This window comes from Nilaparvata lugens, chromosome 9, assembly GCF_014356525.2.
Source record: "Nilaparvata lugens isolate BPH chromosome 9, ASM1435652v1, whole genome shotgun sequence".
Taxonomy (NCBI): Eukaryota; Metazoa; Arthropoda; class Insecta; order Hemiptera; family Delphacidae; genus Nilaparvata; species Nilaparvata lugens.
In genome coordinates, this window is record NC_052512.1 from 24,121,423 (window position 1) to 24,138,318 (window position 16,896).

At 30.5% G+C, this 16,896-nt stretch overlaps 1 protein-coding gene across 34 annotated transcripts in view; it reads left to right on the forward strand.

The window, feature by feature from the left end:
- Positions 1-16,896, forward strand: part of LOC111054303 (tropomyosin) — a 134,217-nt gene that overhangs the window by 68,609 nt on the left and 48,712 nt on the right. For 12 of the 34 annotated variants that reach the window (XM_039435660.1, XM_022341297.2, XM_039435657.1 and 9 more), the window contains one exon: positions 3,687-3,804. The exons of the other annotated variants lie outside the window; for them this stretch is intronic. In XM_039435660.1, coding sequence (XP_039291594.1) covers positions 3,687-3,804 — 118 coding nt within the window. The remainder of the gene's footprint in view (positions 1-3,686; positions 3,805-16,896) is intronic. 34 annotated transcript variants of the gene reach the window in all.

Here is a 16,896-nt window from a genome sequence, read left to right on the forward strand (position 1 = left end):
TTATGGAGTATAAGACAAGTCAGGTCAATAATTCGATTTCCTACTGAACAACTCTACACCGAATTTCCTGTTCTTGACATAAGACAAATCTACATTAAAACTCTTCTTATTTTTATCAAATCGTACAGAACAGAAATTTTTACACAGCTAAACCATAACTACCCCACTAGACATATGCTGAATTTTGGGTTTAATACACCTAGAGCTACCTTTACATCGGTCGATAACAACCCATTTCGTATTGCTCACCTACTTCATCGCAATCTTCCAATCACAATAAAAGAGGCTGAGGGATGCAGTGTTGCTAACTACAAAAAGAAGATAGTCACATGGTTGCTTGGTATTGGTCGGGAGGCATCAGAAGCCCTCATAAACTCGCCCTATATGTAGATTCTGATTCAAACTCTGTTAACTCTGGTACTGTGATGCAGCACTCTGAACATTATAAGTAATTTGAAAACTTTAGGAGATAGGTACTCCAACATAATTCTAAGTCTTTAATAAAAGAAACCCACGACATCATGCTCTGTTTATTAAAAAAACTATTAATAATTTATATTTATTTTTCTTTATATAACATATTTCCAATATTGTAATAGAATTCTTCCCCCACACACGGACCAATAGTCTATGTGGGGGAATATTTATTTCCTGAAAATATTTGTTATTGAATTGAGATGTAAATGTTTTATTGATGTATTTTTTGATGGAAATAAATTGAATTGAATTGAATTTTACATAATACATAATCAACACTAAAATAAATCAAACCCTGTCTTGGTTTGAAAGGTACTCTTGTACACTATCAAATACCCTATTAACTAAATTTTTTGAAGATCTTCAAATCATCAATACATGGTGACAGTTCAAATCATGCTAACAGTTGGATCCGAATCTCACTGTACCAAATTTATATTTGAATAGTTGTTTGATGACAAGGGCAAAACTAGTAGATTAGTAAGGTTAATTCATTGGACTAAATGATAGAATGATGCTAAATAACTAATAAAATATGGGAGTTATAAAATGAATAATTTTTTTCAATTTCAACTCAATACAATTTATTTCCACATGAAATTACAAATTTGTACAATATAGTTAAGTTACAATAAAATATCAAATATAAGGATAAATTACTTTACTATTTTGTTTAAAATTGTAACATTATGAAAAGTGGAATCCCCCAAGAAGAATATACGTCTGTGAATGGGGGAGAGTTCCTATAAGCTAATAACAAAAAGTAAATACAATTTGAAATAATTATAAGCAAAATAATATATATATTTATAATACTAATTCAACCAAACATATATGCTAGTATGATAGAGTGCAATCTACAGACTATTGCACTTCCCTATCACTGTTTTTGTCACCATTTGTGAAGAGTACTCAAATGGAAAGAAAAATATAAAAAAGAGCAAGAGGACTCAAGACTGTGACAATTTATTTATTGAATTGTATAGATTAAAGAAGCATAGGAATTTAGTAAGCTCTCGGTTCCAGTCCAACCTATGCCAATCAACCATTTAAAAAGCTTCCTTTTTTATACACCAATTTATTCCTAATACTAGTAGTATTTATACCAATAGGATTGTATAAGAGATTTTCACCTTACAGGATCGAAATTCCATCTGATTCAATTGATGAATAAATTTATATAATTTGATGGAATAGGCAAGGCTAAGAATCTCTGCTAGGCTATTTATTTATTTACTATCAGGTAACCCATGCTCCGCAAGGGTCTCATTTAAAACTTGACAAACTGAAAACTTGACATAATGAAATCTCTAAGAATTTAAATAGGCCTATAGGCCATCCTCTGTTAATTAAGAATCTATATTCAAAATTTCAAGTTGATCAGTCCAGTAGTTCAGACGTGATGTGATGCGTCAAACATAATACTCCGTACTAGTATAAGCCAGTTTTTTTCTTTATTATAGTATAGATTTATTTAATCATTCAGAATCACACAACTTTAGAAGAGTACCACAGGCTTACACTCAAAACTTTTCCAATTCTAAATTATACAACAGTCCAAATGTAGGTTATGTGTCACTTTCACATTTTTCAATTACTCACTTCAATTTACAATTCAAAACACAAAAGACTGGAAAGACAAACAAACTATTTAGTTTCTTGTATGGAGGCAAGTTTTTGATTTTGTGATCAAATCCAACAATCAATAATATATGCCATTAATTCTTATAGGAGACTTGACATATTTTCAAACCGAAAATGAGTGACCACTACTATAAAAATCAAAGGTATTCTTCCCTTCAACTAACTATTATATTCACAGATAGGAATAAATTAGAATTTGCATTTGTTCAAATGCTAATTGATGAATAATTATTATTAAACGAAAATAATTAATAAATTTTACAGCATATAATTGGGATTTTCGTTTAATAATAATTATTATAGTTGCAGTTCCCTCTCAACTGTCTAATACTACTTCAATTCCATTGTTATAATTTGAATATATAATATTATTGAGATTGGGGTTAATGGCTCAATTCGAGGGTGGCATTAATTACAAAAATCTTGATTTTCAAAAAAGTATGTCTTGCATAGCAGTTATCTATAGTGAGATTCTTCTCAATCTGACTGCATTCCACTTTAAAAACATCAATGCTTCTCATTGATGCTGACTGTAAAAAGAGAATCTCACTATAATATTAAGTTGGTGGTAGTTTATAATCTAAGAGTTAATAAAAAATTGTATGATATATTTAAAATAGGTAAATTATTTTAAAACATGCTCTTGGCTTTCAGTTTGTTTATTTTGGTGTAACAATTATGGTTGTCTAATATAATTGTATACTTTTGCATAAACAAAATTTGTGTTGTAGATACTTTGTTCAGCATTATGTGTGTTCTTATTGTTGCATTTCTCTCCAATAAACTAACAGATTTGCAGATTCGACGTCCTCCTTTGCAGATTCCATTATGAATTCTCATTTCAGGCTTGTTTTCAGGTGAAATTTACATCTTACATCATTTTTAATCTGAATTTCAGATCAATAGGTTCTAGTAAGTGATTATTTGAGGTTGGGTGTACCTATTTGAGCATTCATTACAGGTTTACAAGTTTCATCAGTCGCATGTGTTTATTTTTTTCATGAGTTGGAAGAATTATTTTGATTTATTCTGTGGTACATTTATTGTTCAATTTTTCTTCCATTATTGCTAATTGTGTTTCACCCACTTTCCTCTTCTACCTATTTCTTCCCACTTTTCTCAAATTTTCAAATCGTTTGTTCTCTTCCTGCTTCATTCTTCTCTTCTTGCTTCTTTCTTTTCTCTCGTTCCATCTTTATCCTTTTCCACCTATCATTCTCTCCCCTCCTTGTCCTGTTCCACCTCATCTTCTCATCTTTCTCCTGTCTGTCCTTCCTTTTCCTTGTTAAACTAATTTTTCTTCTTCTTCTACTTCTACTCCTATCACTCCTAATCATTATTTTCCTTTATCTCTCATGCTTCTCCCTCTTTTCTTCTTCCTGTTTCATTTCCTCCTCTCTCTCTCTCTCTCTCTCTCTCTCTCTTTCACTCTTACTTCTCCTCCTCTCCATATTATTTTGTTATTTCCTCTTGACAGCGTTTGACACCTCACAGCAAGTACTTATTGTGTGCAATTTCTCTTTTCCGTATCATCTTCACCATCTTCTCCCCATCGGACGCATCAGGCAACGAAAGATTCTTGAGAATCGCAGCTTGGCTGATGAGGAGCGAATGGACGCCCTCGAGAACCAGCTGAAGGAGGCTCGCTTCCTTGCTGAGGAGGCCGACAAGAAATATGATGAGGTGACGAGCCGCATTGCCAGTTTGGATGAGCCTTTTTTGGTCCCTCTGGGCCCGGATACTAACTTGACTGAAGCTAAACCAACCTAGATCTACATTCACCTAATCTGACCCAACCATGCGTTGAGGTGACATGTCACATGTGGAGTAGCCTTTTTGGCCTCCTCATGGTGGCTACTAATCCAACCCGAATTATTGTTTGTAGCCTAACTGAAACTTGTGTCATGCATGAGGTGTGCTACTTGTACTATACTTATAGCTTAGTATGGTGTTACTATCAAAGATGATTGAAGTATAGAGGCCACATATACTCATAGCTTAGTATGGTGATACTATCGAAGATGATTGATGTATAAAGACAAGTTTCTGTGACCAATTCCAACAACCAAAAGTATATACCATTGATTCTTATAGGAGACTTGAGAGATTCTCATACTGAAAATGAGTGAACACTCCCATAACAACCAAAGGTATTCATTCTTCCTTGGTCGTTGGCTGTGATCATACAAATTAAAACTTACCTCAAGGCAGTGTTCACAAAAAGATGTGTATTTGAGAATTATTGTAATATATAACCCAAAATTCAATTAGAATTTGAGAATTGTAATATGTAACCCAAAATTCAATTAAAATACAAGGTGGTATTATGATTAACAATTATTGCTGAGATGAACAGTAGAAATTCTTTACACATACCTGATTACTGTTGGTGGGTTGAACCATCCCAAGGTTAATAGATAGAAGGCTGAATATTCATCAGCTAATCTGAAGCTGCTTATACACACAGGCAAAGTAGAGACAGAGTGCCGGTTGCACAAGAGCCGGTTAAATTTTAATCGTGATTAATTCCACAAGAACCAATCAGAAAAGCCTTTTTTATAAGAAAGGCCTGAAAGTCATGAAATTAATCACGGTTAAAATTTAACAGGCTTTTGTGCAATCAGCACAGTATGTTACTGTTGGTATATCACTTTCCACCAATTCCATTTTGAGATCAATGGAATCCTAAAAGGCTTGAGAAGCATTTAGTGGAGATTGTAATAGAATTATTATTGTGTTCGACTCATTGATGACTGATAGCGAGAATCAATTAATCGACAGATAGGGAGAAAAAATATTCTTGTCCCAGTGAGATTCATATCAATCTGCCAGCGTTGATGTTATTGTCAAGGAATTCTGAGAGTTTGAAGTCAATCTCACCATATCAGCTGATTCTCTGGTTAGTCTGAACACTGCCTTGTAAAGTTTGATTATTTTGATAATGTTGCTGGTATTACCATTCAAATCAATGGTATTTTGGTAGTATTATAATTAAGATAATGTTTATATCGATACCATGGTATTAGAAGACTATATTTAGTTCATTGGGACAAAATAAAACTTCAAAATTGAAATATATATGGTTTTCTAGTAGAGTATACTATTGTCTATTATGGAGAAAATAACTTATAATTATAATTGATAATTTTGGGGCTTCCGAGATTTGTTTTTCATTGAACGCTTTATATGTATGATTGAAAAGTGTTGAGTTTGTATTTTTTTCGAGTGAATTCGAATAAATGTTGTCTCACTTTTGGAGACAATTTATTATCCACAACAGTCTATAGTACATTCAACTTTTCTTCTGCCTGTATGGGTTTCAATTATTCAAATGAATTAATTTACCTTTGTCTTCCAAGAATCCCAGATTTAAAAAATCTATTATCTTAGATTCACTTGGGACTGGCAGCATCTACTGAAGGCATTCATGTCGGATGCTGACAGTTTCAACTGAATCTCTCTTCAGAACTGTTTATTCATAGTCGATCTATTCAAATTGAAATTTTAAGTTTTATATATCTAGATATAATAAATAATATGTTGTACCTTGAAAAAAAATTAAAATATAGAATATTTGGGGTTTTCTTTTGTAAAATTAATGTAAGTTATTGAATTTGTTGTATAATATTATTATAGAACTATTTTTTATAGTATTATTATATCATGTGAAATCGTGTTGAAATATTGTTGTAACTGCAGCTGTTCATGGACTAATTTCATCCTATTTTTCCATTCATAACAGAATAATTACTTACTATTGTTGTTGGAATTTCTGCTAGGTATAAATGGCAGCTATTTTTAAGAGAATAGAATTTTGAAGTCCATACTAAAAACCTACTTAGAAATAATTCTAGTAATTATATATTAAAATAAAATGTGTGATAAGAACCAATATGTTTCTATGATTTATATGCTCTATTGTTTTATAAAAAAACCCTTTTGCATTAGTAACTTGTGTAATTCATCTATGTGAATTGTGTTAGGTTTAGTTATACCTTGAAATATATTTTGTGAGGTTCATAGTCAATTTTAGTATAACTAAGAGGAAAGTGATTGAAAAAGCGACAAATAAGATAAAATGATGAATAAGTGTCAAATAAAATGAAACAGTTGGTATAATAATCTCAACACTAATATTGGCTCTTTCATCATTGATAAGTACGAAAACAAAGTCAATCTTTGTTAATTATTCAAAATGTTTATATTAACGTTTCCTAAACATCCATTATTAGATTGCTTATAAATTCATATTTAACTTGTTGATTATTTGAAGATTTTCATTTCATCCAATAAATACTGATAATAATAATACTTTTATAGTTGATCCTCTAAAAAATTCTACAATGTCGTCGCTTTATGTAGTAATTTTATATTATAAGTAGGAAAAACTTATCACTATTAGTTATAATATTATTGTTATTAATTCGTTCATCAATTATAATTATTGAATCCAAAGAATAGCAAAATAATTTTAGTTATAATCTATGGTTCTCACACTATGAGGTTCACTTTATGCTCTCAACTTTGGTTGAATTATGAAACCTTAACGTCATTAGTAGAAATGTAACCTTTCAAAATAGGCGCTTAAGAGTAACCATGAGTAAATTTTAACTCACCTTCCAGTTTTCATCAAAAAAACTAATTAAATTATCACAAATGGAACTCTTCCATTTGAGAATAAGAAAAATAAGCTTGTGATTTACTAGTAAAGAGCAATAAAATGCTAAAAATAAATGAGTAAAATATCAAATTTTGACATTTGGCGGTAAAATGATTATTTTCATGTCTCTGTAACCATGAAAAGAGAAATAACGTTAACCACAGAGTGAAATATCAGTTTCATTTCACAAAGTATAATATAACAATGAATATTAAGAAACTAAATTTACAAAAAAAAAAAATTGTTAACATTGTAACACTAAATAAATTCAAGGAACCACAAAGTGGGGCTTTGTCTTTAGTTTAAACATTTACAATCTCCTTCTCAAAGGATCCTTCCATAATATCTCAACGGCGATATTGTTGATTTAGGAGTCTAGATTGTATACCGATGCTCTAAAATTTGGACTAAAGTATAAAAATCTACTTCAATGGATAAAATATTCTAAAAATAATTTATTCTGATTTGTCAACTGTGATAGAATTTAGATAGAAAGATGGTAATTGCATAAAAACTACTTTAAACAATTTTATATTTGTAGGATTACTCAATGAAAATATTTCTTGATGGTGATGAATAAGTAAATATTATTAAAAAAAATAAAATAACGTGTAAGGGTATGAATTCACTCACTTCCCTTCAAAGGGATTGAAATTCACTCACTAGTTTTTAGTTTTATCAATGTAGATTGTTTTTCATATCCAACATCTTTATTGATGCTGTCTCATGCAGAAATGGTGAGGGGAACCTTAGCCTTGGTAGGGAGCACCCAGATATTTCGTTATAAAAACATATTTGCAAGTTCCATGCGGTGTGAGTAAAATTTACTCATGGTTACCCTTCTAGGGTAAGGAATGATCTATAGTAAAATACACTTGACTCTGTTTGCATTCCTTTCAAATATCAATGTTTTTCATTCAACCAATAGTGAAAGTGTAAAGTGAATCTCTCTACAGTACGGTACGGTATGTGTCTTAAATGTATGTGCCTTCAAAAACCTTAGTTGTAGAAAAATATTTTCAATAATATTTATTTTTCTACCCTTAGCCTTAGTTAACCAGTAATATAGGTTGAAATATTATAATGAAAACACTATTTTCAGGTTATTTACCGTGAAATGAAATTGTTGATGTATTTAAAAAATATTATTCACGAATTTGGATGAAATTTCATCATAGATTTACTACATTTTTATATTGATATTCACTTTAAACTATTAGTATATTCTATAAATTTCATCAATACTCGCTATTTAACGCTGAAAGTATTCTAAACAATAAAAACAATATAAAAACTTTTAGTACCCTTTTATTAAAAACTTAAAAATATTTTAACGAAATATTAAATTAAAAATAAGTTAAAATATTTTCAAGTTTTTAATAAAAGGGTACTAAAAGTTTTAATATTGTTTTTATTTTAATTAAGTATCCCATATAAGCAAAGTGATTTCTGAACAATAATATTACATATTCTATTCTTTCTAATCAATATTCTTGATTTACCTTATCATTATTAATCCCCTGATAAATAATTAGTTGCTTCAGCTTTTCTTGATATCTATTACAAACTGTTGATAGAAAAAAAAGAATCAACTTATAGTAAGTAAATTGTAATATAGTTCTTTAATCGTCAATGTGCTTATGAAAGATTATTCAAATCGTTGAAATTTTATTTTTTTCCAATATAAATGGAATTTTGATAATATACTGATCTAATTTTTACCAAAAATGTTGATGTGCAATAAATACAACGAATCTGATTTGCTGTAAACGTTTTGTGAACTTGTCAGAAATTCTAAAATGTGACTTACTAATAAATAAATATAATCTAGATAAATTAATAGATATACTATGGAGATTAGTTTCGAACTGACAACATTATTTGAATGAGAAACTAGGGTGTTTCACTCAAGGGTGACGAATGAATCTCTAATAATTACCATTTATAGTGAGATTTACTTCATACTGGTGGCATTCCCCATAAATAACATCAATTTTTCTCATTCAACCAATGCTAGCCGTTTAAAGTAAATCTTAGTACAGCAAATTACACAGTTGATAATGATTATCTTTTCTTTTCAATGCTCCAATTTTAAAATTTGGAAATTTAGATTTTAAATGAAATTTGTGAAAATAAGACCATTGAAATAATTCGCTATTTGTATATCCATATTTCATAAATTTGATTATTTGTAATATTATAGTTAAAAATGTCTACTGTATTTAAGGTGCAATTCTGTAACCAATCGCTATCATTTGTTATACAATGTAGAATCTTTATTTGAATAAAGTCTGTCAAATATTTTAATTGATTTTGTTTTAATTTCACTTTATGATGCCCGGTTTCTTAGTGAATAATTCACCAGTTGGTTAAAACTATCTTATCAGATTGCTTATCGTTGAAATTTTATTTTGTGAAACTATCAAAATCTGGCTTGTTAATATTAATAAATAGCGGGTAACCCGTGCTCCGCAAGGGTCTAATTGAAAAACTTGGCCTACTGAAATCTTGAATAATTTAAAGTGGGCCTATATCCATCCTCGGTGAATTCAGAATCTTTATGCAAAATGTCAAGTTAATCACTTGAGTAGTTTGAACTTGATGATACGTCGTAATTGAATTTTCCTATCCCTTACGTGTATAAGCCAGATCGATACCTTCATTCTAATACCACGTATGTACAGAAAAGCAAATTTTTCAGGAGGGCAAAAAACTGATTTTAGCAATTATTATTATAATTACCCATGTGAAAAGCTACAATTATGGATAATAGTACATTTTTTGAACTTTTTTCACAAATAAATCTTCAAATGATTATCCTACAAATTTTTAAATCACATACGTGGTATTAGAACTGCAAAACAGCTCTGATACGTGTTATTTCCTGCATAGGCTCATACAATAACAATGCATTCATTCATAAAATTCATAATTACAATGATTCTATAAGAGTTGACTTTGAATTTCCATTCAGAAATAAAGTTGAGACAAATAATTATTTGAAGAGAAATATATTTTTTACAACTTGACTCAAGAAATCATTATCATTATTAACTTATTTTATATGAAAATTTCAGGAGCTCCGCCCCATCTATGCAAAGTTTGATTTTAGATTCCCAATTATCAGGCTTCAGATACAATTTAAACCAAAAATTCTGAGTGGAAAAGATTGAGCATGAAAATCTCTTCAATTAATGTTCAGTAACATTTTCACCTGAAATTGAAAATAAGCTCGAAATTCGAGAAAATGTTATTATTTCAATTACAAACTGTTGATTCTATTAAATCATTCACTATGAAGAGATAGCAAACTTCGAGTGTCTCCAGCCTTATTGTCCTGTCACCAGCTGGCTTGGATCTCTGAATAGTAAACTTGAGTTGCGCGGGAACACTAGCGTCAGGTGATCAATTTTCATAACGGCAAGGAAAGTTGTGTGAGTGCGCCATACCAGATTTTTACTTTTTCTAATTCACTTCTTCTTACGTTTTTCATTCTCTGTTAGTTTATGTGGAAGATTATCGTAAAAGCTATGAAAGTCAATTGGTATCACGTTTTTCAATTCTTGAAGGTGTTTCCATTTGGAAAGTGGGATAGGAATCGGACCCTCATACAATGCTGGAGCTTCTGCATCATTCCTCACTTTGGAAGGTCTTCTTGGCAAATTTTGATAATCATCATTGAAATTCAATTTATAGAATACAATCCCATTTTGATATTTCAGGCTGACTATATCAACGACTACAGAATCACCTGTTTTTTCCCAACGTCATGTGCTTTCTGATACATGTTATTTGAATTGGTGATCTTACGTTGCATTGGAAACCTAGGTAACAGATTCATGTGGGTTTTCTGATACGTGATATTCGAAATTGTCTGATACATGCTATTAGAAATTATTCTCAAACAATTCTAATACGTGTTATTGGAAATTGTGAATAACAGCTGAACCGTTCGTTTCTGATACTTGGGATTAGAACCATTGGAAAGAGCGCCAAAATTACCTTTAGAAACCATTAAAAACCGAAATTGCTTAAAAATTCTCATACGTGGTATTGGAATGAAGGTATCGCAGTACTTTCCTTTATTATATAGTATAGATAATCATAATAATCATTATTGGAGACAACAGGAATACTGTAAAGCTATTGTGCGTCCTTCGCACAATACAATAATTTCCAACATTATAGAAAATAGAATTTTCAATAAAAAGGACATGAAAAATAGAAGTAATGAACAGTTAGTTATAAAATAATACACATGAAGAAATATAAAGTTGTATAGAAAAGACTAAGAATGCAGTAAATGAATTCATTATGAAAGAAACGCAATAATTCCTTAGTAAAGTATAATAATCATTAGAATATTGAAAACATACGAGAGGAATGTCTGTGTAAATGATTAACCGAATCAAAATATTATAAAAGAATAAAAGTGAACAATATTAGTGTTCTTTTTAAGGCTATTTCCGATCAATTACTCTGCAATACTGCAATATCACTAGATGTTCTTATTAATCTTGAACATTTTTCATAAAGTACTATAATAATTTTTAACATAATTTTAGCATTGTGAAATTATGTAGAAATCTATCATTAAATCTTGAAGTTCAATGCAATTAATTATACAAGAAGTGTCCTAGAAACTTGGCACAAGAAATTGAAACAAATGCACTCAACAAACATATTTAATGAATGATTGCTAAAGTCCAATTATATTATCTATTAATACCTATTATAATACAATTCAATTTTTCATTTCTTGGTTGAAATCTGATAGTATTGATTATTTTCCCAATTTAGTTCATTTTTTTCGCTGATGATTATGATGCCGAACTGAGCCCTAGGTTTGTGCGTGATAGGTGTGATGATGATAAATGATTGGAGCCATGGTTTCAGGTGGGTTCCGAACCATCGGAAGTAATTTTCAAGTTCCTAACGGTCAGTGGGGGTTGGAAAAATCTCAAGCAGTCACTATTACAACTCTGAAGTGGGGAGTCAGAATGTTCATCACTTATCTAATCTTAGCTATTAGATAGCACTGTAACTTCAATAGATAATCTATTTTTGAGCAATACTTTTCCGAGGTGTAGCCTATATTACAATATAGTGAGTAAAGTAACTTTAAAGTACAGTATCAGTATTTATTAAAAACACAAGTTATGCTTATTTTATTCATTTGTGGATACAGCTATTACAAATCATATAAATATGACCAAGATCAAACAACAGGCTTGGCCCAGAACTAATCTGTTTCCAAATTTTCATAATGAATAACATGTCCAAAAACAAAGATAATGCTTGAATTTTTGTCTAAAAAAATATATAAACATGATATATTTTTGTATGACATCAATGCATCTTTTCAATTGAAGCAATGGGAGAGAGAGCCCGGCTATCTTTGTCAAAATGACCGCCTTTACCTTTATCTCTAATGATTCATCAATAATGATGAGTTATTCCAACTATGAAACAAATATTTGATTAGTTAGATCTATTTATTCATGTGCAATATTTGTTTGCTTATATATTGATTCATAATAACTGACAATATAGCTAACTATTCAATGAATCTTGAATGTGCTTCAACTGAAGAATCACAGAACTATATGAAATGTAAGTTCATACTACCTACTGCATACGAAGATACAGTAGGCATAATGTTTAATTCAATTCAAATATTTTTTATTCCTTCAAGTATTTAACACTGAAACAAGAAACAAACTCAATATTACGGAATTCCTTCACAAAGACTAATCGTCTGCTTGTAGACAACACAAGCAATCACAAAAATAAAATTTATTTCAATGGAAAAAGATAATCTCAAGAATAATTATAATTGTAATGATAGTGTAATGTATCTAAATGAATCACCAGAGTTTGAACAGATTACCGTCCAATATTTGAGTGATGATTGTTCTAATTCTCTCTGACTCAACTCCCATTGCTTTCTACAAATCGTCTTGACAAAAATCTACTTTCTGATTATAATTGAAGAGACTTGAGATGTTGTCAAAAAATCCACTTTATTTTAATAAAAATAAAAACTCTTATTTCACTTTGTTATTGGTTAGTTGTGATTTGTTGTTCAATGCAATCTTACTCAACTCACATTGGCTAACATCTTGACAGCAAAATAACGACTTTCACTAACTCTACTGGAAGGGAGTGGTCTATTTAACGCATTAAAATATAGGATTGTAGACGCACCCCCCCTTCCTGAAATAAAAAATTCAGCTGCTACCCCTCTTGAATTGGAAACGAAAAAAATCGTCAGTAGTCATTCTAAAATCTGCTGACCTTTTTAAGCCCCCTCCCCCTCGATTTGATTTTGACTATAATATTTGAAATTACGGAAATATTAGTTCATAATTTTTTTTCATTTAATGTAGTTATATAAAAAAGTTATAGGCTATATGAATTGAATACTCAACAAAATTTCAACAAATTAATGCTTGTTTATCGATGAACCTACTGTGCTGATTTTAGCAAAACATGACCTTTGCTATTGATAGATTCACTTGAGTCGAATGCAAAGCATTTATACTATCTTTTCGGATTTAATGGACGGTTTGAAGTGAAACTATCTATATTTATTATCTCAAGTGAGATTAACTCTAGACTCAGAATCTCTTATAACATCAAATCTTTTCATACAACTAACTAAATTGCTGACAGTTTTAAGTGGTTGTCACTGTAGGAAGTAGAATTATGTTTTAAAACGTCATTTCCAAATAAGTATTTGTTTCTAATCTTCAATTTGAGGTCAGAGATCGTAATTGCATTTGTTTCAATTGAAACAAATAGTAAAATGTTACAAGTTTTGTTATCTTCTATGTATCTTTCATAATGTTCATTTGTTTTAAAAACAAGTTGGTTACCCGTGCTTCGCTACGGGAATTGAGAAATATACCGTTCGAAATGTATAGCTGCTGATCCAACTAAAAATAGCCTATACTATCTTCATACATAAAAAACTATTTTAGAAGTAAGGCCCATGTTATACAAAGCGCTAATGCCGCGGCGTTTTTAGCGTCGCGTTAACTGGGCAATAGTACTTTCATAGTGCGCGCCAAAAACGCTGTGTATAACTTGGTTAAGCGTTGCCAACGCCGCGGCATTAGCGCTCCTATAACATGGGCCTTAGTCTGAGTTTCTCTTCAAGTTTCAATATTTTTCAATTAATACAGTATTTTCCAGTTATCAGTGCTGATTTAGAGACATATTTTTATTTGATTTGGTTTTCAACTTACCTAAATTCGAAATTCCTAGTTTACCTATAGTTTGGACGTAAAATTGGACATAACTTATAAGGCTATAAACATAACCCATGTTTGGACAATTTCTATCTAAATTTGGGAAAGGAACAGTTTTGGGCTTCAAGCCTGTTGTTCCTTTCCCAATGAGTTAAGACTGATATTGTATCTATGAATGTATAAGTAGATAGTTATTTGTGCAACTAGTGCGCAAAGTGACAGTTTGCTGCACCGGAAGAAACGTTTACACACGAGCCGTAGGCGAGGGTGGAATGGTTTCTTGAGTGCAGCAGAGGAACTTTGCGCACATATTTCACATTAAATTTATCCTACAGTTACCATTGAATATGAGAAGTGGTTGATTATGAGTAAAATGATGGCTGAAATCCATTAAATGTTTGTCTGTATAATTTTGTGATTAATAACAACTTTAATTCATTTTAAACTTGATAATCCAATTGCAAATTAATAATCGATAATTTATTCAAATTAAAAATTAAATTAATCCAATTTGAAAATTTGAATAATTTTGAGTAAATCTTAATTTCTAAATAATTGTTCAACCAATCAATTCATGAATGAAAAAAATATTATTTGAAATAATAATTAATCATATTCAAAATGTATAATTTAATGAGTTCTCATTTTTATTTATTTGAAAATCAGAAAAAATATAGATTCAACAAATTCGCATTCAAAATTCACGCCAACAATGTCGACCGCTGATTGTAATGGCTGCAAGATAATACGCAAAGTATTAAGAGTACGCAAAGTAATACTTAGCGCACTAGAGCGGAAAAGTAATTCTCTGCGTTCTGTAATCAGTGCAGGAATGGTCACTTTTCAAGGTTAACTGTAGGAAAAATAAATAACGTTCTTATTCATAATTACCATCGGTTGTGGCAATGGCATTTTTAGATGACATCACTTATTTACATTGAATTCAATATACAGAGTGAGTCATATGTATGGGAATCTTTCAATAAGTTGGAGACTGTTGTAGATATAATACTGTAACTTTCAGGATAAGTTATTGGTCGAATATTCTACCTTTTGACGTACAATTGAATTTCAATTCCTCACAAGGATGTGACTTAGGGGTAGTAACTCGAATATTTTAGATGTAAACACCCATAAATTACATCATTTAAAAGGCCTTTTTAAAACAAGAAAGATGCATCGATAAAAATATTCTATGATATTTGTATCCAAAATGGCCTTTAAAATGATGTACCACTCAATAGGTGATTACATTAAAAATATTCGAGTTACAACCCCTAAGTCGCCATCTTATGAGGGGTTGAACTTCATTTGTACGTCAAAAGGTAGAGTATTTGACCAATAACTTATTCTGAAAGTTACAGTATTATATCTACAACAGTCTCCAATTTATATATGACTCACTCTGGATATGAAACCGTGGCTACAGTCTATTAATAGCCTACCAAACGGGTCACAATGGCCTTTATAAATACATTTATCTATTTATGCATTGAATAATAAGAAAAAGGGCCAACATTTATTTGTAAATGTCTATTCTATAGTTTAATGACAGTTTTACAAGAAAATATTTCAAAATCGATCATATTTTTTCATTTTTTATACTAATGCAGCATGCAGGTTCGACTCCAATTTTGCTAGGAATTATTTGAAACTTTCAACTCATCAACTGTACGCACAAAGCTTCATGGGCTCAGAAAGGAATTATCAACAAAAATTCAAATGAAAATTTTATTTTAGGTACCGTAATTTATAGGAAAATCTAATATTTACTCTGAAGGTTTCATTTTTAGACAATTTATTGGAAAATATTACCTTGAAGTATCTTCACAAAAGAAGCAAATGCTCAATCTTGAAAGCTGAAGTGAGTATCGCCTCAGAACTGTCAGCATTGTTTAAATGGAAAGCATCGTTTTTATCCATAAGGAATGTTAACAGTTAGAATTGAATAATAATATAATAGGCCTAGTTCAGTTAGAACATTTTTCAAGATTGCAATATATTTTGCTGGCTTATAACATAGCCATGGCTATACCATATTGGATTTGGCTGTGCTTATACACTAAATTATAGATCTAATAACATTTCAATAAAATTACGGTCACAATCAAATCAAAATGCTTTTACTGTCGAAAAAAATACATGTTATTGACAAAGACAAAAGGTAAACATTATACATAAATTATACATACCAATGCAATGAATCTTATAAAGTATGAACTCAATATTTGAAGTTGAAATTCAATGAGCTACAACTTACATATAATATTGTTTTGTATCTACATAATTTGACGGAGTTTAACCGTCCATTCTAAACCCTCAATTACTAGGGTATCTACCACGACATATTAGTCTGGGTGAAGCTTCACCCATATATTTTTCAATAAATTCTAACTTTCTGAAAGTCGTATTCCATTATTATATGCGTATGTCATGTCAGCATGAAAACACAAAAAAATATATAGATTGAAATGTCACAGCTCTACATTTAATTACCTGAGCCATTCTAAGGCTTCAGTTGTCAGTCTATTTAAACTCTCAATCCCTCCATTAAATTTGTAGACTGGACATTCATTTATTATGTGAGAGGTGGTTTGAACTTCATCGCCACTCAATCACAGTATGTAGCCTCACCTGAATTGATTTATTATTTCTATTTATATTCCATTGAATCTTTAATACAGGGCTAATTTCTCAAGTCCTGAATGATTTTTACCCAACTTAGTAACGCAATTGTTGCAAAAACAAATCTCAAATAGTTGAGAATAACCTTTCCATTATTTTATCCTTTCCTTAATGGGTGTGGTCAAATGCTGAAGAATATTCATTACAGACTGTCGGCAATGCTTGAATAAGAAGCGA